Source organism: Physeter macrocephalus, chromosome 1, assembly GCF_002837175.3.
Source record: "Physeter macrocephalus isolate SW-GA chromosome 1, ASM283717v5, whole genome shotgun sequence".
Taxonomy (NCBI): Eukaryota; Metazoa; Chordata; class Mammalia; order Artiodactyla; family Physeteridae; genus Physeter; species Physeter macrocephalus.
Window position 1 is genome coordinate 88,912,985 of NC_041214.2, and position 25,189 is coordinate 88,938,173.

The 25,189-nt window shown below is 36.3% G+C and overlaps 1 protein-coding gene across 13 annotated transcripts in view; it reads left to right on the forward strand.

Annotated features, from left to right (window-relative positions):
• The window catches only part of LRCH3 (leucine rich repeats and calponin homology domain containing 3), a 126,925-nt gene that overhangs the window by 32,139 nt on the left and 69,597 nt on the right, over positions 1 to 25,189 (forward strand). For all 13 annotated transcript variants that reach the window (XM_024124398.3, XM_028492847.2, XM_024124396.3 and 10 more), the window contains exons 2-4: positions 18,966 to 19,110; positions 20,940 to 21,066; positions 24,532 to 24,637. In XM_024124398.3, the coding sequence (XP_023980166.1) occupies positions 18,966 to 19,110; positions 20,940 to 21,066; positions 24,532 to 24,637 (378 nt within the window). The remainder of the gene's footprint in view (positions 1 to 18,965; positions 19,111 to 20,939; positions 21,067 to 24,531; positions 24,638 to 25,189) is intronic.

Below are 25,189 nucleotides of genomic sequence, written 5' to 3' on the forward strand. Positions count from 1 at the left end.
AAAATAAGGAAAATAAGTTGTGATAGTCACATTCATAACTTTCATAAAAAATATGTATTCCCTGAATTAGTCATATCAAGTGGTCATCATTCAGTATGAATTCCAATGTTATAAACAAAAATAAGACATTAATGGATTTGCTCTACTTATTTTTGACAATCTACTTCATTTTTGCTGATTATCAACATCCCTATTATTGAATCCCTGGGCCCTTCTGGTTCACATTGCTTTTGACTTTGGGGATTGTTAATTATAGAGATGGGATCTTATTCAAGTATTTGCTTCACTCAGAAGTCAGATAGCTCAGTGGCACGCCCTCTTAAAATGTGCCTAATCTTTTTTTCTTATTTCAGTAATGACACCATTCGTGGTGGTCTGAATTTTTATACTCTAATGTAGAAACTAAAATTAGCATCGGGTTGAGATTTTGAAATTTTTTCAGTCCTTGAAGTTTTTGCTGCATACCCTATACACTTCCCATTGTTTTCTTCCTCTAAGGAATCAAGAGATTTCTTCAAGGTCCTTGCTTTCTGAAAAGGAAGAGCAATCTTATGACAGACCATTTGTTTTTTCTTTCTGCCTCTCCAACAGGTGGGCAGTGGTCAGAGTCCTGACTCTCCTAGTCCTCCTCTGACCTCACGCCAGCAGGAAGGCGGAGGGCTCCTCGTTACTGCTGGTTAGAGGTGGAAGTCCAGGCTCCCCATAATGTCTCCACTGATCCCACATGATGGGGAGTGGGGCCACATTACCTTCTAGTAGGCATAAAAGTCCCGGCTCCTTCCTTAACCCTCTGACACCACACCAGTGGAGACTGGTGGGGAGCCACTAAAATGTTAAGTTACAGTCCTGCAAGGGTGGAAGTTTAGGCTCCCAGTTAGCCTTTGTTCCATGGGTGGGATGAGGCCACAATTTTTTGTGAGGTGTTTGGCTGAAGTAGAGTAGTTACTGTCTAAAAGTTTTCTGTCTTGTTAAGTGGCCCCTTTCCTGGTCCTTTGGATAGAGAAAGCAGGCTTTTGTTTGTTTGTTTGTTTTTGTCTCTTCCCATTGGTGTTTCTGGATTGCCAACTTGGAGATGTCAGCTCCAAGTCTAGGATATATGAGGCAAAAAGAAAACCCAGGGAACTGATCACCATGTCATTCCTTGGGTCTTGAAGTCCTTAGTTGTCTTGTTTTAACCCTTTAGAATCTTATGTTTGTTTTAGATGTGATTGCCAGGGTTTTTAGTTTCGGAATAGGGAAAAGTACATCTGCTTTATCTTCCTGGAAGCAGAAGTCACTGATTGGCATTTAAAATTTTATAAATTTACTACCTTTAATAAAAAATAAAAAACAATTTAAAAAGAATATCCATATATAAGTAATATGACTTTAAAATGAAAAGCATTAGATCTAATATTCTCATTTCTGACCTTTCTGGGTTGTATAATTAATAGCTAAAATAAAATGATTTTTATTGCATTCTCTCAACAGAATTTTCATGTCAATGGCATAGTGGTTGAAAGCATAAAGGAAATAAATATAGAGTGTTTTTTGGATTTAAAATTTTGGAGCAAATTTAAAGAGGTTTAAAAAGTGTAACAAGGGCTTCCCTGGTGGCGCAGTGGTTGCGCGTCCGCCTGCCGATGCAGGGGAACCGGGCTCGCACCCCGGTCTGGGAAGATCCCACGTTCCGCGGAGCGGCTGGGCCCGTGAGCCATGGCCGCTGGGCCCGCGCGTCCGGAGCCTGTGCTCCGCAACGGGAGAGGCCACAACAGAGGGAGGCCCGCATACCACAAAAAAAAAAAAAAAAAAAAAGTGAAACAAACTTTTATCAGCAATCACAGTATCTTCATTTAATGGGCAAATGTTTATGTTCTTTCTCCTTGGTATTCGTTAGCCTGTGGGAAGCACCCTAAACAGTATCATTGCAGTTTGTTCAATAGTTACCAAATCATATTTTAAGTTATTACTTTTATATAATTCTTTAGGGACTTGACCTTCCTTAAGAATTTTAGTTTTTATTTCTTATTGAATTATTTCATATTGAATGTGTATTTTAGAAACTTTTAATAATTTGTATTTACCATTTCTTTCTGTGTTAAAGGATATTATCCCTGTAATATTCTTCTGAAGTTTGTATAGCTTAGTGTTAAAAATCTGTTATACAGAATACTTGTCATAATCTCAGTCCCTTTTGACATTCACAACAGTGACTGTTCTCTTAGAAAGTGATAGTACTGTATATGTGGGTATTGCATAATGGGCTTTATTTGGTAAGGATGAATGTCATTGCGTGGGATGGCCTGAAGGAGTTATTAGAAGAATATTAGACTTTTAACTTTTAACTACTAGCATTTCTTAATAAATGCCACGCAGTTGAAAACATTAATTTGTGTTTGGACTGGCTTAGCTTTAGAGATTTAAAGAAATAAGTTCTACTGTTATAATTACAAAGCTGAATAGAATGAAATATCAAACACTTTTTTTTTTCCCTGGGAAAGAGAAATGGAGTTAGGAAGGAAAGAGATAATAAACAATTTACATTTTTTGTTACACAGTTATGAAACTAACTTTTTGAGATTTGGGATTACAGAATACTTTCTGTAGTTTTGGTTTTTTTTTTAAGATTTATTTATTATTTATTTTTCTTTATTTTTGGCTGCTCCGGGTCTTAGTTGTGGCACACGGGATCTTCATTGAGGCATGCAGTATCTTTTGTTGCAGCGCACGGGCTTCTCTCTAGTTGTGGCGTGCGGGTTTTCTCTCTCTAGTTATGATGTGCAGGCTCCAGGGCTCATGGGCCCTGTAGTTGTGGTGTGCGGGTTCCAGAGCGCATGAGCTCTGTAGTTTTGTGGCATGCAGGCTCTCTAGTTGAGGTGTGCGAGCTCAGTAGTTAACAGCACACGGGCCTAGTTGCCCCATGGCATGTGGTACCTTAGTTCCCTGACCAGGGATTGAACCCGCGCCCCCTGCGTTGTAAGGTGGGTTCTTTACCATTGGACCACAAGGGAGGTTCCCAGAATACTTTGAATTTTTGTTTCTTTAATTTCTGTATTATTTGGTTTATTGCCAAGGTATAAGATACGGTTTTTAGAAAAGTCCTTAATTTTGGAGGAAGATTTTTAACGTACATATCACTAAAAAGAGGCAGATTACATTTATTTTCTACTTTGAGTACTATACATTTTTTATTGTGATAAAATATATGTAACAAAATTTACCATTTAAATCATTTTTAAGCATACTGTTCAGTGGCATTGAGTAGATTCACATTGTTGTGCAACCATCACCACTGTATCCATCTGCATATCCTTTTCATCATCCCAGAGTGAAACTATATTAAACAGTATCTCTCCATTACCTCTTCCCTCTACGCCCGGTAACCATTCTACTTTCTGTCTCTGAATTTGAGTATTCTAGGTGTCTCATATAAGTGGAATCATACAATATTTATCCTTTTGTGTCTGGCTTGTTTCACTTAACACAGTGTTTTCAAGGTTCATCTGTGTTGTAGCATGTATCAGAATTTCATTACTTTTTAAGGCTGAAGAGTATTTTGTTGTATACATATACCACATTTTGTTTATCCATTCATCTGTTAATGGACATTTAGACTGTTCATTGGGTTGTTTCCACCTTTTGCCTATTGTGAATAACGTAGCTGTAATATTGGTAGACAAATACCTGTTCAAGTCCCTGCTTTCAGTTCTTTTGGGTGTATACTCAGAAGTGTAATTGTTGGATCATAAACATAATTTCATGTTTATTTTTTTTGAAGAACCACTGTTTTCTATAGCAATTGTACCACTTTACATTCTCACCAGCAATGCACAGGGGTTCCATTATTCTATATCCTCACCAACTCTTGTTATTTTCTGGCTTTCGTTTTTAATAATGGCCATCCTCGGGCTTCCCTGGTGGCACAGTGGTTAAGAATCCGCCTGCCAATGCAGGGGACACAGGTTCAAGCCCTGGTTGGGGAAGATCCCATATGCCGTGGAGCAAGTAAGCCCGTGAGCCACAAGTACCAAAGCCCGCACGCCTAGAGTCCGTGCTCTGCAACAAGAGAAGCCACCGCAATGAGAACCCCGCGCACTGCAACAAAAAGTAGCCCCCGCTCGATGCAACTAGAGAAAGCCCACACGCAGCAACAAAGACCCCACGCAGTAAAAAAATAAATGAATTAATAAAATTTATTTTAAAAATAATAATAATAATGGCCATCCTCATTGATTTGAAGTGGTATCTCATTGTGGTTTTGATTTGCATTTCCTTAGTGATTAGTGATGTTGAGTGTTTTTCCATGTTCCTTTTAGCCATTTGTATATCTTCTCTGGAAAAATGTCTATTCAAATCCTTTGCCCATTTTTTAATTGGGTTGTTTGTTTTTTTTTCTTGAGTGTTAGGTATATGTGTGTGTGTGTGTGTGTGTGTGTGTGTGTGTGTATAATATTCATTCTGGATATTAATCTATCATTGATTTACCCATTTTATTTTTTTAAAAATTTTATTTATTTATTTATTTTTGGCTGTGTTGGGTCTTCGTTTCTGTGCGAGGGCACCAGTTTACATTCCTACCAACAGTGTAGGAGGGTTCCCTTTTCTCCACACCCTATCCAGTGTTTATTATTTGTAGACTTTTTGATGATGGCTATTCTGACTGATGTGAGCTGATACGTCATTGTAGTTCTGATTTGCATTTGTCTAATAATTAGCGATGATGAGCATCTTTTCATGTGCCTGTTGGCATTTTTTTAAAAATTTATTTATTTTATTTATTTTTGGCTTTGTTGGGTCTTTGTTGCTGCATGCGGGCTTTCTCTTGTTGCAGCAAGCGGGGGCCACTCTTCATCACGGTGCGTGGGCCTCTCACTATCGCGGCCTCTCTTGTTGCGAAGCACAGGCTCCAGACGCGCAGGCTCAGTAGTTGTGGCTCACGGGCCCAGTTGCTCCATGGCATGTGGGATATTCCCAGACCAGGACTCGAACCCGTGTCCCCTGCATTGGCAGGCGGATTCTCAACCACTGCGCCACCAGGGAAGCCCTACCCATTTTTTTTTAATTCATGTTGCAGTGGATTGGTGGTGTTGTGGGTGTAATCTGACCTGGTCTGTATGTATCTCTCCTATATTTCCTCTATTGCTATTAAGTATCTTTTCTTATGATTTCCTTCATGGAGCCCACATTTTGAAGATTAATTAATTATCTACCAAATAAACTTTGTTTATTAAGAAATAATTAATTTTCTGATTTTTAATTTAAAAATAGCTGATTAGAGAGTTGATCAGCATGATATATCCAGTGTTGGCACACTGAATTAACTTAATTCTAGCAAATAAACTTGACCTTTTAATAAGTCAGATATTGTGTTAGATGCTAAAGACACAAAGCTCTTGGTCTCAAGGAACTTAAAATCTAATGAAGAATTACCCTACTGTGTGATAATTGCTACACTAGAGTAATAGAAACACAGTGGGCAAATACTTTGAGTGCCTAGACAAGTCAAGGGAAGTATAATGAGATTATGCTTGAGATGGCTCTTAAAGGAGGGGCAGGAGTTTACCAGGGTATCAAGAATGAGGAGAGCCCTGGAGTTCAGTGTTACTTCCTTTGAGAGGGTTCCCAGGGTTAAATGTTACTGGTATATATGACTCTGAAAAGCTGGGAGGGAAGGAGAGCCAACCCCTGTGAATGAAAGGGAGAAATTAAGAACATTGTGAGCTGAGCAAACACCCTAAAAGATGTCTCACTATATATTTACATTTATGATAATAAGCAATACACAATGGCTAAAACATCTATTTTTTTAAATGAGAGATTTTGGCCCCTTTTTCCTGTGTGCTTTAGGTAACCTGCTCATGCATAAGAGCTGGAAACACTGAAGAACACTATATATCAGTAGAAATGAATAAGTACAGTTATTTAAGTTTAAATTTAAAATATTTGCATTAATTGGTTGAATGAATTTAACTTATTTTGGGTGTGATTCAAATAGGTAGTTCCTTTTAATGGAAATGTCACCACATTATTTCTTCTGATAGCTTACATGAGAATAGGGAGAAGAATAGACAGGTAGAGGAGAGTAGGATATTAGATCTGGTGGGTCAAAGGAAATGATCTCAGGCACCTTATTATAAAAGTCAGGCACTGGTCTGAAAAAAAAGAAGGGTGCCTCCTGCAGCACTAAGGAGAATCACTAATGGTGATTGTAACAGTTTGTATCTGAAAGAAGGGGCAAAATTGAGCAGACTTCCTTAAGAGCAAAGAATGAATTTGTTGAACTAAACACAGAAACACTACTTAGATATTTATAATTATTTTCTTTTAAGAGATTTAATTTATAAAATTATTTAAGTTATTGACAAGTTTTTGTGTTATAAAGAATTAGGGTTTTTCCTTTTCTTCTTTCTTTTTGCCAGCTTATGAGGAGTGAGCAATATCATGTTAGTAAAATAATTATATTATTTTTCTGGACCTTGTGACCTTCATAGCCTCAAACAGAAATAGGAAGTCAGAAAGTTAGCTGGGAGGAAAATGCCACATCAGTTAAATAAGTGTTTCCCAAAAACGTTTTTCAAGTTTAAGAAGCCACATTACTGTCGTCTTTGGGCTCCAGGTTTGTCCCCCGAAAGTAGGAATCAACTACTCCTAATTCATAAAATCATAAAGTTATTGAACAGTTAATGGGAGAAATAGACTTAGGAAAAAAGTACCTTTTAACATGCTTCTTACTTGAAAAAGAAAAGTAAAATAATTGAAAACATCTCAGTGAAAGTGTTAGAAGAAGATTCTGAAATGTTCTAGAGATTAAGATGGTACTTAATGGTAGAGCTAGGGCTAAAGTCTGGCTATATCGTATGTCTCATTTAAGATAATAGTTTTTCTCTAAATTGCATAGTTTTGGGGTATAGTTTTGAAAACTTTTTTATTGGCAGGGTATGTAATGAGCCATATTTCAAGATGAGAGAAAATATTATGAGAATTGGTTAACACTTTTAAGGATGGTCTTTGTAAACTCTAAAATTGAGTTCATTTTCCAATATTATATAAAACCAGAATCCGTTCTAGGCAGAAATTCACATTCTTTCTTGTGTGAGCAAAGAGAGTCTTTTAAGTTGGTTGACTTTGTCTTCTCTGCATTATTTGAAAAGGAAAAATATGTAATACATTTGAATGATATGTAAAACTAAGGGGAGAAAAATTTAATTAGAAAATTACAGGAATATATACACGTATGTATGTGTGTAAATGTATATATGCCCTTATCAAGATTTAAGATTAATACTTAGTCATCTTTATTGTCATATACCTCTTCAGCTAACATGTTTCACTACAGATAGCTACATGTATTTATGGTGATTTAAATCCTTTAGATAACCTCTGTACCTATCATGATATGGCAGGTTATAGTTTCTCTAATTGTTCTGCCAGAGCAGAACTAGGGTGCCCTTTTCTCCAGCCTTCAATAGCATTTTTTTTTTCCACTGCCCTCCAGCCTCCACTAACAGGCACTGGGAGGCCCCTTAGGGCCACTGCCTGCTGCCTCATTTTAAGCCAGTGCCAGATGTTTTAGTTTTTTTGTTACACACCACTTCCAGGTACCAATTTCTGTTTTGTTTTTCAGTTGCTGTATAATAGACCACTACAAAGCTTAGTGGCTTACAAAAAAACCCAACGGTCATTAATTCTGAAACTTCCCTTGGGATTGGTGGTTTTCCCTTTTGCCCCCTACCCCACAAATCTAATGCCACAGACGTTGCTGTTACCCAAGGGTGAAAAATAGCTCATTCTAGAACTGGGGCACAGAAGTTTCAAGATAAGCCTGGAACATCTTGCTGTGTCAGAGTATAAGGAAATGCTAGGGACTTCCCTGGTGTCTCAGTGGTTAAGAATCTGCCTGCCAATGCAGGGGACACAGGTTCGAGCCCTGGTCCGGGAAGATCCCATGTGCCGCGGGGCCACTAAGCCCATGTACCGCAACTACTGAGCCTGTGCTCTAGAGCCCGTGTGCCACAACTACTGAGCCCACATGCCACAACTACTGAAGCCCACATGCCTAGAGCCCATGCTCTGCAACAAAGAAAAGCCACTGCAATGAGAAGCCCGTAAACCGCAATGAAGAGTAGCCCCCACTCACCACAACTAGAGAAAGCCCATGCACAACACCAAAGACCCAACGCAGCCAAAAAATAAATAAATAGAATTTTTTTTTAAAAAGGAATATAAGGAAATGTGAAAAAAATATGAAGATAGCATATCAAAAAGATATAGGAGATGCAAGAGGGAAGAGATATGGGAACATATGTATATGTATAACTGATTCACTTTGTTTTTTTTTTTTTTTTTTTTGTGGTATGCGGGCCTTCCTCTGCTGTGGCCTCTCCCGCCTGCCGATGCAGGGGACACGGGTTCGTGCCCCGGTCCAGGAGGATCCCACATGCCGCGGAGCGGCTGGGCCCGTGAGCCATGGCCGCTGCGCCTGCGCGTCCGGAGTGTGCTCCGCAAAGGGAGAGGCCACAGCAGTGAGAGGCCCGCGTACCGCAAAAAAAAAAAAAAAAAAAAAAAAAGATACAGGAGCTAGTTTAAAGGGGAGATCTCCTAATCAGGTCTGGGTCATAATGGATTATAACATTGAAAAAAATGAAAATCCATGAGTCTATGCAGCAAACTGGTCAATAAATCAATGTACATCTATTTTTTAAAATAGGAAGGTATAAATTAAAAACATTTTGTACTTCAAAATGGAAAAAAGTTTCAATGTCATTTTTGTATTTAATAAATTTATTTATTTGATTTTTGTCTGCGTTGGGTCTTTGTTGCTGCGCACGGGCTTTCTCTAGTTGTGGTGAGTGAGGGCTATTCTTTGTTGCGGTGCACAGGCTTCTTGTTGCGGCGGCCCCTCCTGTTGCAGAGCACGGGCTCTAGAGCGCAGGCTCAGTAGTTGTGGTGCATGGGCATAGTTGCTCCGCGGCATGTGGGATCTTCCCAGACCAGGGCTCAAACCCGTGTCCCCTGCATTGGCAGGCAGATTCGTAACCATTGCGCCACCAGGGAAGCCCCCCAGTGTCATTTTTTATATACCTTAACCACTCTTTCTTATGGTTGTAACCTATCTCAGCTTTTTTAAAATTATTAACGCTTATCTGTGGTTTGATACACATAATAGTTTTTCCCTCAAGAGTTGGATTTGATTCATTTTATCTAACACTTATTTTTTTGGAAATAAATTATTTTCAATCCAGGTTATGTAGTATTTTAAAAAAATCGTAAAGGTAAAATTGTGATTTGGTCCTTTATCAGTATATTAATTATGTTATTAGTCTTACCATAGATGAAGCTCTGTAAGATGGAGGACAGGATTCTTACTCATTTCTGATTCTGAAGTTTTTGTTTCATTCATTTGGTCTTTTTTTAAAATAAATATTTTATTGAGTACCTACTATATGCTATGTACTATGGCACTACTACGTGCCAACTATACAGAGTTGAACAAAACAGACATAGTCCCTACTCAGTGAATATTTGCTATGTGACTCTAGAGTGATCATTCTTGTCCACCCCCCCCATTAATGTTAAAGATTCTTTTTACTATTTTTTTAGACTTTTCTCTTTAACATATTATTTTTAAACTTGAAGTAGATCTGAGATGAGTTTAACTTTGAGGGTAACTTTTTTGTAAATTAGGAAAATAATCAGGCATTTGATTGCAAACAAAATGTCTTAAAACTTTTTCCATTGAAATATTTCTTTTAGTTAATTGAAACTTCCATGGTCCATTTTTTAGCGAAAATTTTTCTCATATTTTTATCAGGCCAAAATAGGCTTTTTCTGCTTTGCTCAACTAAGTAATACATCCAAGGGCTATGCCAGAGTGGTATAGTTGTTGGCTCATATTACTAGCATTAGCAGAAAAGATAATGGCTGGTGCAAGACCAAGGCCACATTCAGGATATGATACATAGAAGTAACTTAATAGCTTAATTGCATAGTTGCTTATTATCCAGTTTGTGGGTGTTTACAATACTTGGAAAATCTCAATAGAGCTTGCAATCTGGAAAACAGCCTACAACTGACTACACTGACACAGAGATGGAAATTTAGGGGGCTTGTGTGGCAATAACTAGTCTTATCTGTATGTGTGAAAGCAAGTTTACTCTAGTGACACAAAGATACAGTAACCTCTCTGCTTATTTAACCTCACTGAAAGATAAGGAAACTATTTTAAACATTTTAATGTAAATCTTTAAATAAATGTTTTCTACCTTTTTTGCCTTTTAAAAATAGAGTATACTGAAAGCAATATTCTTTTTGGTGACCAAAGATCATAAATTATTGTATTGTACTCTGTGATATTTTACTGCAGAGTACAATACCCTGAAATTAGGGGGATGGGTGTTATTTGTTTTTGCTGTATGGCTGTCAGGCTTTTGAAGCTGGCTTTATGCGTATGTGCCTCTTTGCATTTTACAGTTTATGAAGTAATTTTCCATGCATTGTTTGATTTGATTCTTAGAACAATTCTAAGAGGCAGTGACAAAGAGATGAAGAGAAATGGAGAGCCCCAAGATATATCTGGACCAAGAAACTGACAGTGTTTGTTGATAGGATTAGATTAGGGGAAAAAAAGAAAGGTGTCAGGATGCTTCCAGCATCCTGACTTAAGCAACTGGATAGACAAAAGCACATGTACTGAGATAGGAAATACTGGAAAAGGAATATATTTGCAAATATATAACATTGGCATTGGCATTGTGTGTGAAGTTAACCCTCAACAGCTAAGAAGTCTTTTTTCCCTCTATGGAAAAACATGAGGTAGTTTCAAAACATTCAGTTTACATACAAACTCAGGACACTGGCTATAAATGAGAATTTCCTACATCAATTTAGTTACCAGGACAAATATGGTTAAATTTTATTTCAGTCTTTATTTCCTTTGTTTGAACTTTAATGATTAATAAAATTGGAAATATCAGTCAGTGGTCTAGCTGAGCCCTTTGCTGTTTTCAACACAATTGAGATTCGGATAGTAAGAAGAAAGGAAAGAGCATAGATAATCAAAGGGCAATGAACTACATCTGTCATAAATAACATGACCTTTTAAAAAGTCCAAATATATTGGGTAATTATGTTAAATATAGAGTGCTTCAGTTAAAAGATTAAGATTGTCAAACAATAAAAAGAAAGCAAAATCTACCTATGTGCTGTTTATAAGAAACATGTTCAAAGTGTAATGATCCAGAAAGGTCGAAATTAAAGAATAGGAAAAGGTACTCTGTAGAAATATGGACTGTGTTAGTTTTCTATGCTATATAACAAGTTACACAAACTTAGCAGCTTAAGGAACTTCATGGTTTCTTTGGATGAGGAGTCTAGGCACAGTTTAGACTGGTCTGCTGCAAGGCTTCAGTCAAGGTGTTGATCAGGCCTGAGTTCTCATCTTGAGGTGTGACGGGGGAAGGATCTGCTTCCAATCTCCCTCAGGTTGTTGGCAGAATTTATTTCCTTGCAACTATAGAATTCACAGCAGCTTACTTCTTCAAATTTGGCAGCAGAGATAGGACAGATCAGATAGACAGTCGTAACCACGGAAATGACATCACATCATCTTTGCAGTATTCTATTGGTTCGGAGCAAGTTAGTTACTTTTGAAGTCCCACCTACACTCAAGTGGAGGAGGGGGTATTAAACAAGGGTGTAAATAGGGATCATGGGAGTCACATTAAAGTAAGTCCACCAAACCAACCAAAAGAAGAGATTTCAAAGCAAATTACAGTACTAGGAATGGAAGAAGTAACTTAAGAATTATAAAAAGTTTGATTTATCAAGAAGGTGATAATTTAAAATTTTGGGGACTTCCCTGGAGGTACAGTGGTTAAGACTCCATGCTTCCACTGCAGGGGGCACGGATTTGATCCCTGGTTGGGGATCCCACATGCCACATGGCATGGCCCAAAAAAAATTGATAATAATAATAATAATTTAAAATTTTGTAGATACCTAATAACAAAAGTCCAAAATACATAAAGAAAAGGTTAAAGAATTAAAGAGAGAAATAGACAAATAGTAATAAAATTGAAAGACTAATATACCCCTCTCTCTCAGCAGTTGATAGAAAAAACTGACCAAAAAAAATCAGTAAGGACGAGCCTTGAACAATGCAGTTAATCAAATGTGACCTAGTAGACATAACTAGAACATTATGCCAATGTAGAATAAATATTCTTGTCAGACTCACATAGAATATGTATAAAAATGGACCATGTGCTGGACCGTAAAGAAAATCTAAACAGACATGAGAGGATTGAAATCACATAAAGCGTGTTCTTTTACCATATACAGTTGTTAGAAATCATTAACAAAAATAATTAGACTATCATTATATGTTCGGAAATTAAGGAATTCATTTCTAACAGAATGAGGTGAAATCATAATGGAAATTAGGAAATATTTTCTAATTGAATATTCTAATTAAAAATGTATGTATAAAGGCTCATGAGATACAGCTAAGGCAGCACTTAGAGGGAATTTTATAAAAGCTTTAAGTGCATATATTTGGAAAGAAATAAGTCTAAAAATTATTGAGCTAAGCCTCCATCTCTATAAATTAGGAAAAGAATAGCACAACCCCTCCCCCCAGTAAAAGGAAGATGATAAAGGTAAGAACAGAAATTAACAAAATAAAAACTGTACAATGAATAGGGTTAACAAAGCCAGAATGGATACTTGAAAACACTAATGATATTTTCAAATCTCTGATGAGATTGCTCAAGAAAGAAATAAGGTACAAAAACCAAAGTCAGAAATGAAAATAGAGACATCCCCACAGATGCTGTAAACATTAAAAAAATAAAGAGGATATTATGAACAACTTTATGCTAATAAATGGAAAATTCTGATGAAAATAGCAAACTCCTAGACTGTAATAACTGAAAACTGGTTCAAGAAGATATATATAAAACTTTAATAGTCTTATTAATATTAAAGAAATTCAGTCAATAGTGAAAAATCTTCCTTCAGGGAAAACGTAGGCCCAGGTGGCTTCACCAGTGAATTCTAAGAAGCTTTTAAAATGAAATCATTTGAAAGCTGTATAAATAGAAAACGAGGAAATGCCCCCAAATTAAATTTTGTGAGACTAATACAACCTTGATATTAAACCCTCAAAGTTAGTATGAGAAAAGAAAATGGTCCAAACTCATTCATGATCATATATGCAAAAATCTTGAACCAAATGTTAACGAACTCAGTCTAGCTAATGTAAAGGATAATACATCATGACTAAATTTATTTTATCCCAGGAATACAAGATTTAACATTAGAAAGTAAATTTAATATCATACTGATAGAATAAAGTTTTAATAAGGAAAAAAATCAGTTCTACACTAATGGAATAAAGAATAGTGGAATAAAGAGTACAGTTAATTCAATATTAATATAGTAAAAGATTAAAATCCTATGATCATCTCAATAGATGGAGAAAAAGAGATTGATAAATATGACATTTGTTACTGATAAAAAACTCATAGCAAACTAGGAATAGAAAGGAATTTCCTTAATCTGATAAAGAATATCTACAGAAAACCTTTGAAACTGGGAACAAGACAAGAATACCTTCAATTACTGCTCTTATTCAACATTATACTAGAGGTCCTAGCCAGCACTGTAAGGGAATTAGATGGTAGATAGACAGATAGATAGGTAGGTAGGTAGGTAGATATGTATGTACATATCAGAAAGGAAGAAACAAGCTTTCATTATTCACAGAACTAAGTAATTGTGGATTTGGAGCTATCCAAATGAATCTACAGATAAATTTTATAGACTAATAAAAAGATTTATCAAAGTTGCCAGGTACAAAATCAATATATTGAAATCAATTTTATTTCTATGAGTAACTAACAGAAAATAAAACTTGAAAAATATATATCATTTATAAAATAATAAAGACCTGTGAATAAATCAAGTAAAGATGTCATTTTTTTCCAAAATTGATGTTTGATTCAGTGCAATCTCAGTAAAAGTTCGAACAAGTGTTTCTATGAGATATAACAGGCTCATTCTAAAACTTACAAGGAAATGCAAAGGACCTAGAAAGCCAAGACACACTTGAAGGAACTACAAAGAGGAAGGAATACCTCTCCTACTAGAAGTAATGTAGGAATACATCACTCTACTAGATTTCAGGAATCATTGTAAGCTATAGTAATTAAGATTGTGTAATATTGACATAAGAATATATAAGTAGTGCAATGGAACAGATTAGAGAAGCCCCCAAACAGGCCCATACAAATGTAGACACCTGATATATGACAGATGTTATAGGGAAATAGTTGTGGGGGGAGGTGATGGTCTTTTCAATAACTGTCACTGGGATAAATGGGTATCCCTGTAAGAAAATATGAAATTGGCCTCCTACCTCACATCATACTAGAAAATAAATTCCTGGTAGATTAAATGTCAGACTCTAAAACCTTTAGAAAAGAATATCTTTGTGACCTTGGAGTAGGGAAGGATTTCTTTTAAAACTGCAAATACCACTAACCATAAAGGAAAGGATTAATAAAACATTTTACTCTATTAAGATTAAAGACTTTGATCAGAAGACACCACAAAGACTGTGAAACTTCAAACTACAGAGTGGGAGAACATATTTGCAACACATATAACTGATAACAGTCTCATATTCAGAATTTATAAAGATGTCCAACAAACCAAAAGACTTGAGCTGGTACTTTACAAAAAGGGAAATCTAGATGGCCAATAAACATATGAAAAGCTGTTGTACTTCATTAATAATCAGGGAAATGAAAATTAAAATCACAATGAAATGCCACTGTATAAAAATCTTTAAAACATAATAAACAGTAAAACATCTCAATAACAAGTATTAGCAGGGATATGAAGCCACAAGAACTCTTTGTACATTGCTGATAGATGTGTAAATTGGTACAACCTCTTTGGAAAACAGTTTGGCATGCTCTTTTAAAGTTGATACATAAATCTTATTACACAGCATTTTCTCTCCTAGTTCAGTGTGTAATCGAAATGTTCATCAGTAGTAGAATGAGTAAATAAATTGTAGCACGTTCATATAGTAGAATAGTATGAAGACAATGAAAATGAAGGAACTACTGCTGTATGCAACTACATGAATGAATCTCAAATGTTGAGCGAAGGTCACAAAAGAAAACACATAAAAGTATGCTTCTACTTTTAGAAAGTTGAGAGGTGTGCTAGGGAGAATTATGCCCCTCCCCCCACATTAGGATGTAGGGATGTAGGGATTAGTCTACATCCTAATCTCTATAACCTATGAATATGTTACACTACATGGCAAAGGGGAATTAAGGTTGTTCATCAGCTGTTCTTCAAATAGGAAGATTATCATTGATTATTTGGGAGCAGGGGGAGGTGGGCAAAGTCACAGGATCCTTAAAAGTGGAAGAAGGAGGCAGAAGAGGGACACCCGCAGAGATGGCAGCATCAGAAGGACTCCACCTGATATTGCTGACTTGAAGATGGAGGAATGGGGCTATGAGCCAAAGAATGTGGACAGACTCTAGAAGCTGGGAAAAAGAAGAAGACAGATTTTCTCCTAGGAGCTCCAGAAAGAATGAAGTTCTGCTGACACTTTTTTAAAAATAAATTTATTTATTTTATTATTTATTTTTGGCCTCATTGGATGTTCGTTGCTGTGCGCGGGCTTTCTCTAGTTGCGGCGAGTGGGGGCTACTCTTCATTGTGGTGCATAGGCTTCTCATTGCGGTGGCTTCTCTTGTTGTGGAGCACAGGCTCTAGGTGCCTGGGCTTCAGTAGTTGTGGCACCACAGGCTCAGTAGTTGTGGTGAACAGCCTCAGTAGTTGTGGCACACAGGCTTAGAGGTTGTGGCGCACAGGCTTAGTTGCTCCTCGGTATGTGGAATCTTTCCGGACCAGAGATCAAACCCGTGTCCCCTGCATTGGCGGGCAGATTCTTAACCACTGCACCACCAGGGAAGTCCCTAAGGAGCAGTTTGTAATTGAAATTAATTTCTTTCATTTCTTCCATTTTTAAAATCATACTAACAAAATTTAAATAGGAATTTATAAAATAATTTTTGTTGTATTTTGTATTTAATAAGTTATTTGCCATGTGATTCTGTAGGAAATTTTTATTTGTAAATATTTGATGCCCTCTGTTACCTGGGCTTTAACTTTTTCCTAATCAATACAATATGGGGAGGCATTTTGGTAAGATGGTGGTCTTTCCCAACTTCAGTTACTAACTACTACTTCAGAGTGAAGCAACTTGGAGGCTTACAGGCTGGTGGGACCTGTAGGGAATATGTGAGTCTGGGGGATATACTGGGATCCAAATGAAAATAAGAGGCAAAAACCTATGGCAGTTATCAAAACTTTTGAGTTCTCAGGAAGAACTGTGCCCCAAAGGGGAAGCTTAGTTCCAGTGCATCATGGAGCTTGCTTCCACTATTTTGATTCTGAATGCCATACACGGTACTCTAGCAGCTTGATCTGAGCTCCAAAGATGAGGCAAGCTATGAATTGGCAAAGGAAGATAATTCATTTAAAGGAACTCCAGCAGCCAGAGAGGATGAACAAGGATTACATCTAGAAGAAGTGACTTCAATGAAATAGAACTATTTGAAGACATAGATGACAAGTTTAACAAGTAAAACAAAACAGCATGTTCCAGTAATCCCACGCCTGGGCATATATCTGGAGAAAACTCTAATTCGAAAAGATGCATGCACGCACTCCAGTGTGCATAGCAACACTATTTATAATAGCCAAGACATGGAAGCAACATAAATGTCTATTGACAGATTAATGGATAAAGATGTGGTGTGTGTGTATGTATGTGCGTGTGTATGTACACACACACATACATACATACACACACGGTGGAATATTACTTAGCCGTAAAAAAGAATGAAATAATGCCATTTGCAGCAACATGGCTGGACCTAGAGATTATCATACTAAGTGAAGTAAGACAGAGAAAGACAAATATCATATGATATCATTTATATGTGGAATCTAAAAAAATGATACAAATGAACTTACTTACAAAACAGAAACAGACTCACAGACGTAGAAAACAAGCTTATGGTTACCAAAGGAGAAAGGGGAGGGAAGGGATAAATTAGGAGTTTGAGATTAGCAGATAACGAACTACTATATCTCTAACAGCAAGGTCTTACTATATAGCACAGGGAACTATATTCAATATCCTGTAACAAACTCTAATGGAAAATAATCTGAAAAAGGATATATATATATCAAGTTTTATGAATCACTTTTCTATTCACCAGAAACTAACACAACATTGTAAATCAACTATACTTCAATTTAAAAAAACCAAAAAACAAAAACTAAATTATCCTGAGATTCTCAAGAGAAACAGGGTGACATGCTTTTAATCATAGTATGAAAGAATTAAAAAGTGAGGGGAAAAACTTTTCTTTTTATTAATTTAGGGAGAGAATGATTACTGTTGAGACTCAGATTCATGGTTTGGAACATTAAGTGGAAGAGTATATCAAAACAGAAAAAAAATATAAAGAAGGAGAAGGAGCAAATGGAGGAGATGCAACAACTAAAGGTATAATAGAGGAGAATTTCTCTGGTTTAAAGAAGGATTGAAAGAACCAACTGAGTTCTGGACCAGAGTGTTAATTTAAGGGTGGAGGGAGACAAAGAACAAGCTGCTTACAAAGGAAAAATAATCAGATATGTGCTGGACTACTCATTGTGACACTGGAAACTAGAATGTAGTAAAATAACATCTACAGATTACCAAGAAAAGAATTGTCTATACCTAGCTGAAATATCATTCACTTGTTATGGTGAAAGCAAGGTACCTGCAGATGTGCAGGAATTCAGATCCTCCATCTAGGGAAAGTTAAAGGATTCTCAACAGAGAATTTAAGGGGCAGAAGAAGAGAGAAAACAGTAGTGAGCAAGTGAATCTCACAGTGTATTTAATTAAATCTAAATGGTTAATGATAGAGTGACTGTATTTCAGAATACTTCTTTGTCCTCTTCATTTTCTGAAACTTTGCAGCTGATGGAAAAGCTTGATTTGACTCAGGTTCTGTCCCTTTGGCAAGACCATAAATGATGTTCTGTTCTTCTAATGGGGGGCATATACTTTCTGATTATCTTTTTGTAAAGATAACAGCCATTAATACTCAATACTGGATCCATTAATTCATTGAGAGTTGCAAAATGCTATATTCTATCATTATTTTTCATTTATAGCTAGAACACATATAAAGATGCTTCCCTTTATCTACTTGGTTACTCAGTGATACAGTTCACATAGGGAAGGCAAGGTGAATGTTTGCTTTCTTCCCCCCCCTTTATCAGCTTACAAGATAATGAATTGGTTCTTTATCATCTTTGGGGGAGGATAAATTCAGTAATATGTGATAGATTTCAATTCGCTGCAATTATTATCTTTATTGAAGCTCAGATTATCTCATCTTTGGCCGGTGGGAGCAAAGATGGTTCCTGAGTCCTTTTGACATGACAGTGATACTTTTTGACTGGTAAAGAAAGGGACAATATTTTTTTTGTTTCATTTTGCTTAGCTTTTCTGAAAACCTCAGAATGTTGTCTGAGCTTTTGGGAAGGTGGATTTTAGGGATCCAGTTGTTTTCTAGGATATTTGGTACTTAGCATGATCTGTGATGTAACTTTTAAGCTGGTGTTCCTTGGAATTTGTTACTTGCAAAGAATAATGGTTTTATTTTTTAGTATATGTAGAGACTCAAAAGGAATCAGCATTTCCCAGCAACAGGTATAGAGGCATATGTTAAAATGGTTTATTCAATCATTTAATATTTGAATATTTAATCTGGACCAGTCTCCACAATAGGAGCTCTAGGAAATTCAAACAATTATGAAACCTGCTTTTTTATTTAAAATTTCAGTAAAATAAGTTCCAAGAATTGATTTTAAACTTAATTTATTTTTTCTTTCAGATCTGTCACGAAATCGCCTCTCAGAAATTCCCATAGAAGCATGTCACTTCGTTTCTCTTGAGAATCTCAATTTATACCAAAATTGTATTCGGTATATACCAGAGGCAATTCTAAACTTGCAAGCTCTAACGTTCTTAAATATTAGGTAAGGATTTTTTTTTTTAATTTTTAGTTTTGTGTGATCTTTTCAATTTTCCTCTTCCCTTTCATTAAAATTTACATTATCTGGAGAATTCCCTGGCGGTCCAGTGGTTAGGACTCCATGCTTCCACTGCAGAGGGCACGGGTTTGATCCCTGGTCGGGAAACTAAGATCCCGCATGCCACGCAGCCAAAAAATAAAAATAATAATTTAAAAAAATTTACATTGTCTGTTTATATCAGCAATATCTCGACATATTCTTAGACTAAATTAGCAGTATTTTCTATATCCCTCTAGTTTCTCCCTTTGTCTTTGTCTTTGTAATAATTAACAAACTCTAAGAGCCATTAGCCTAATAGACTTGGAGCAGTCTTGTAGCAGTGGTTTTCCAATTACATTTTCAAATAAGCTTCATCAAATGAGAATAGTACATCTGAAATTACTTTGTTTGGTTTTTGTGATTACGTATTTTTGTGTACTAAGTTCTGAATATATAAATGCATTTATTCAACTCATCTACTCCATTTTTTCACATCTTACAAGAATTCTTTTGTTATTTAATTTCATTATAAAAGTTATAAATGTTGACTGGAGAAAATAAACAAATGTAGAAAAGTAAAGGAAATTCATCAAAATGTTGTGTCTGAGTTATATAATTATAGGTGAACTTTTACTTTTTTGTAGGCTTTTAGTCAAATTTTTAAGTGAGTTTTTCCCCTTCTCATGAAATATCCTTTGGAAATATTTTTGTATGTAATCATTTTAATGTACAGTTTATATATTTCTAAAACTCATTTTTCCTCTCGGATATTTATTCTTTCAGTTTTTTCCCATGATCAAAGTAGCACTAGTAGACAGTTTTGTATGTGAATGTCTAATTATTAGATTTTAAAAGTTTTAAAGGCTTATGATCTGTGTTAGTAAAATCATCAAAGATCTTTTTTTTTTTTTTTTTCCGGTACGCGGGCCTCTCACTGTTGTGGCCTCTCCTGTCGCGGAGCACAGGCTCCGGACGCGCAGGCCCAGCGGTCACGGCCCACGGGCCCAGCCGCTCCGCGGCATGTGGGATCTTCCCAGACCGGGGCACGAACTCGTGTCCCCAGCATCGGCAGGCAGACTCTCAACCACTGCGCCACCAGGGAAGCCCCATCAAAGATCTTGAAAAGGGGAGCAATTGTTACTAAGGATTAAGATGTTAAATCTGCATAAGTAAAATTTTAACTTATTTTTATCCTAATGATAGATGTGTTTTTTACTTTCAGTTCTGATTTGTATATTTTTGTATAAATAAAAATTCCTTACCTATCCTTCAGTTAATATGATATATTTGAAATCACAATCTGTCCCTTATTTCTCATAGAATTATATTTGGGTCGTTTATGTACATTTGGTTATAATAATGTAATGATGAGGGAAGTAAATTACAAACACTTTGTATATAACTCTTTGGAAGGAAGAGGAGAGGATGTTAGTTATCTACCCTATTTTAAAATCATTTTTTCCTGTATAAATGTAAGTTTAATAAAATAATAATATGTTTTGTTTATATGGCACATCATTATTTACAAAGGAGTTTTATGGTGCAAGAGTCCTGTAAGCCCTGTGATTTACAGATGAGGAATCTGTGTAAGATGCAGATAAATTAAATGCTGTGCCTAAAAACACAAAGCTGACAAGTGAGGAAATGAAGACTCGAACTCAAATCTAATATCCTGTTTGTTCCTTGCAAGACTTACCTTTGTTAGTATACTAAGTATAGAATGAGAAAGACGGCAGTTTTTTTCCTTGAGTGGTGGGCTCTGACTTTTCTCTTTTTCTACTTAACTCATTTAGTCGAAACCAGCTGTCAACATTGCCAGTACACTTGTGTGATTTACCATTGAAAGTCTTAATTGCTAGTAATAACAAATTGGTCTCACTTCCAGAAGAAATTGGACATCTCAGACATTTAACAGAACTTGTAAGTTAATATTTCATTTTTTTATTGTTTTATATATATGTGTGTGTGTATATATATTTGTGTGTGTGAGTGTGTGTGTGTGTGTACACATACTCTTGTGTTTTTGAGTTATTTTCAAGTACTGATAATGAAGTTTTACTGATTGATGAGCTCTCAAGTGCTTCAACACAGAATTAGGAAAGAACTGAAAGTGCAAGTCTAATCAAAGTCTAATCAGGTTCTAATCAATGTTAAGTGATTTCTATGTTATTGAACTTTTTTTTTGGCGGTCCGCGGGCCTCTCACTGTTGTGGCCTCTTCCGTTGCGGAGCACAGGCTCCGGACGCGCAGGCTCAGCGGCCATGGCTCACGGGCCCAGCCGCTCCGCGGCATGTGGGATCTTCCCGGACCGGGGCACGAACCTGTGTCCCCTGCATCGGCAGGCGGACTCTCAACCACTGCGCCACCAGGGAAGCCCTAAACTTTTGAGACATAATTTAATAAAGGATTTGAATTTTTTTAATTAAATCTTGTTAATAGCATCAATATTCTGATTTTTGGTTAGTGCCTATAGGAAATGGGCAGTACAAAGGTCAGGTTTATTTTTTTACCTTATAGGCTATCTTTAGAACCTAGCTCCCACTCTAAAGTGAGCTATTCTTTATATTTTCTAAGAAGCTTAACCTTCACCTACCACTTCTTGTTATTCTTGAGTGCTTTTGTTCCGGGCATGGGAATAAGACTTTTCTTATTTAATCATCACAATAACATTATGAATTGTTATCATCATATTACAGCTGAGGAAACTAGCACTCAAGATAGGTTAAGTAATTTGCCAAAGGTTCCAAAGGTTCCATAGCTGAAGTAGAATTTGAAACCAGTCTACCTTAACTCCAGAACCCATGATTCCTATTTCTGAAATGGTCAAGTACAATTATGTCCATTGAGATTTGGGAGTGTAATTCCATGTAGGTTTATTAACAAAGATGTACATCATAAACAAAAAATAAATACAGTTGGCCTTCTGTTTTTGTTGGTTCTGCATCTGTGGATTCAACCAACTATGAATCAAAAATATTTTTTAAAAAAATTTCCTGGGAATTCCATGGTGGTCCAGTGGTTAGGACTCTGCACTTTCACTGCCAAGGGCGTGGGTTCGATCCCTGGTCGGGGAACTGAGATCCCACAAGCCATGCAGCATGGCCAAAAAAAAGAAATAAAATATAAAAAAAAATTTTTTTCCAGAAATCTCTAAAAAGGAAAATTTGAATTTGCTGTGTGTGACAATTATTTACATAATGTTTACGTTGTATCAGGTATTATAAGTAATCTAGAGATGGTTGAAAGCATGCAGGAGGATGTATGTAGGTTATACGCAAATTATGCATCATTTTGTATGACACTCGAGCATCCATGGATTTTGGTATCCTCAGAGCCAATCCCTTGCGGTTACTGAGGGACAACTGACTGTACACATAAAGTCTAATTGGACCACATGTTGGGTCACTTTTTTTTATTCAGGTGGATTATGAATATAAAAGGTCACATATAAGAATTCACAAATATATTAAATTTAGAGTCTAGATACTAGACCTCTATTTAAACTTTGTTTCTATTTATTGAATCTTAAATGCTTAAGAGATAGATATGTCTCACAGAAGGTGCTTTTATAAAGCTTTCTACAAAAGAAGTGAGTTGATACTTCAGTCATAAAAAATAGCTTGTGGCAGAGTAAAAATTAATAATCATAATGCTCCTGATTCCCTTGTGGGTCTTTCTGTAACATCCTTATTGCTTCTTTTCCTTTTTTTCTTCTTCATTTTTTTTTTAGTGAAAGTAAACTGCTGTCTTTCAACATACATATTTTCTGAGAGAAATATTATAGATTGCTATTCCCTTCTGGCTCAGACTCAATCTTCCTATCCTTTCGACTTTTTTTTTTTTTTTTTTGGCTGCGTTGGGTCTTTGTTGCTGCACATGGGCTTTCTCTAGTTGCAGCAAGCAGGGGCTACTCTTCATTGCGGTGCAATCTCTTGTTGTGGAAGCATGGGCTCTAGGCATGCGGCCTTCAGTAGTTGCGGCTTGCGGGCTCTAAAGCATAGGCTCAGTAGTTGTGGTGCACGGGCTTAGTTGCTTTGCGGCATCTTTGTGGGATCTTCCCAGACCAGGGCTCAAACCCATGTCCCCTGCATTGGCAGGCGGATTCTTAACCAGAATCCCTGGACTTCTTTTAGAACCCTTTTAGCTTTGATACCTAGAGCACTGGGCTAATAAGTCTAGCTTCTGATTTCTACTTCAATCATGAATGGGTAGGAAAGGTAAAAATAGTATTATTTCTTTCTGAGAATATTTTGGGAAAATTTTAAAATGTCTGAAGCTTATTGAAGTTTTTTGTAAGCGGTCTTTTCTAATAACAAGTCTCAGTATTTTCTTTTTATTTATATATTGGAGGAATTTGTATTACTGTGGCATCGTAGAGCTTTTATTAACCTAGGCAGCTTCTTGTTGCTATGTATGGGTTTACAAATTCTGGCTGGTCTCAGAATTATGGAATCCTGAATTTATCAATCTTGGAACCTTGTAGTCAGTCTCTTTTCAGAACCAGTGGAATCAAGCTATTTGCCAAGATACCAGAAGGCCTACCTAATATATGTATTAGAATCAGGTTGATGAGCTGCTAATAGAATAGTATCTACTTTTTCCATAGCCTTTGAGTTATGTGTACTTTATTATTTTTCCCTCATGTTCAGTTTGATAAAGAATGATTTTGGGCTTCCCTGGTGGTGCCGGTGGTTGAGAGTCCACCTGCCGATGCAGGGGACACGGGTTTGTGCCCCAGTCCGGGAGGATCCCACATGCCGCAGAGCAGCTGAGCCCGTGAGCCATGGCCGCTGAGCCTGCGCGTCCGGAACCTGTGCTCCGCAACGGGAAAGGCCACAACAGTGAGGCCCGTGTACCGCCAAAAAAAAAAAAAAAAAGAATGATTTGAGTCCTCTTCAGTGCATTTTTATTTTATATTCTTGAATAGTTCAACTTGTATTTTGAGAATGGGATTTCCTTTCAAATAATTTTATCATTATAATTTTTATCATAGTTTTGTTTTTTCTTCTAGTTTCTTTAGAACAACATAAAATAAAAATATTGTCCTAAAAATCTGTTTTAATTCCTTTCTTTTTAACCTTTTCACCAACATTTTCATTTGATCTGATATTCTAGGCCTCCTGTCCACATCTTAAGTCATTTAATTTTAGTTCTGCTCACAAAATTAATGTAGATCTATATACAATGTATAGAGTCAGTCAAAAGCCTATACATTTTAAAAATTAAATGCTATTGCAAACTATGGGATTATTCTTGGACACGGAATCGTAGTATTTTTTACAACAAGAGGGGTATTATCTTGTCCAACCTCATTTTACAGATAGTTTAAAGCATGCAAGTTTGTAATATCAGTACAATTCTTTACTTTGTATCTTTTTGAAATAGGATGTGAGCTGCAATGAAATTCAAACAATCCCTTCCCAAATTGGTAATTTGGAGGCCTTGCGAGACCTTAATGTAAGAAGAAATCACTTAGTACGTTTGCCTGAAGGTAAGAAATTGTGAAACAGTTTTTTTTGTTTTATTTTGTTTTTTGCCTTTTTATTTTAAAGATCTCTCAGACTGATGGGCACTTCAAAACTGTATAAAAGTTACAGCCAGTATTTGAGATGTAATGGTTTCTTTAATATGTGCTGTCTGTTCCATTGTGGATTTTAAAAGCTGGACTCTTCAGTGAAAAGCTCCAATAACTATTGAACAGTAATTGTAATTTTAGATCCTGTTAACTGATATAATTGATAACTCAGAGTAAGGTCACTGGAAATTTCAGTTGGCATAACTACTTAGGAGAAACATAACATGTTTTTGATAAGGGGATAGTTTAGTATAATGTAAACGTTCCTGCAGTTAGCACTGACTGACTTAAAATGGACTTGATTTGAATTTAATAATTTTATCCTTCACTGGAAATGTTCAGATAGAGGCTAATTAACTGTGTGGAGGTGATGTGTAAAATGAATAATGAATGGAGTGAGAGACTGCACTGGGATACTGGTTGTCTTAGGCTGACTGTAAGTTCTGGTACATGTATTTGAATGATAAA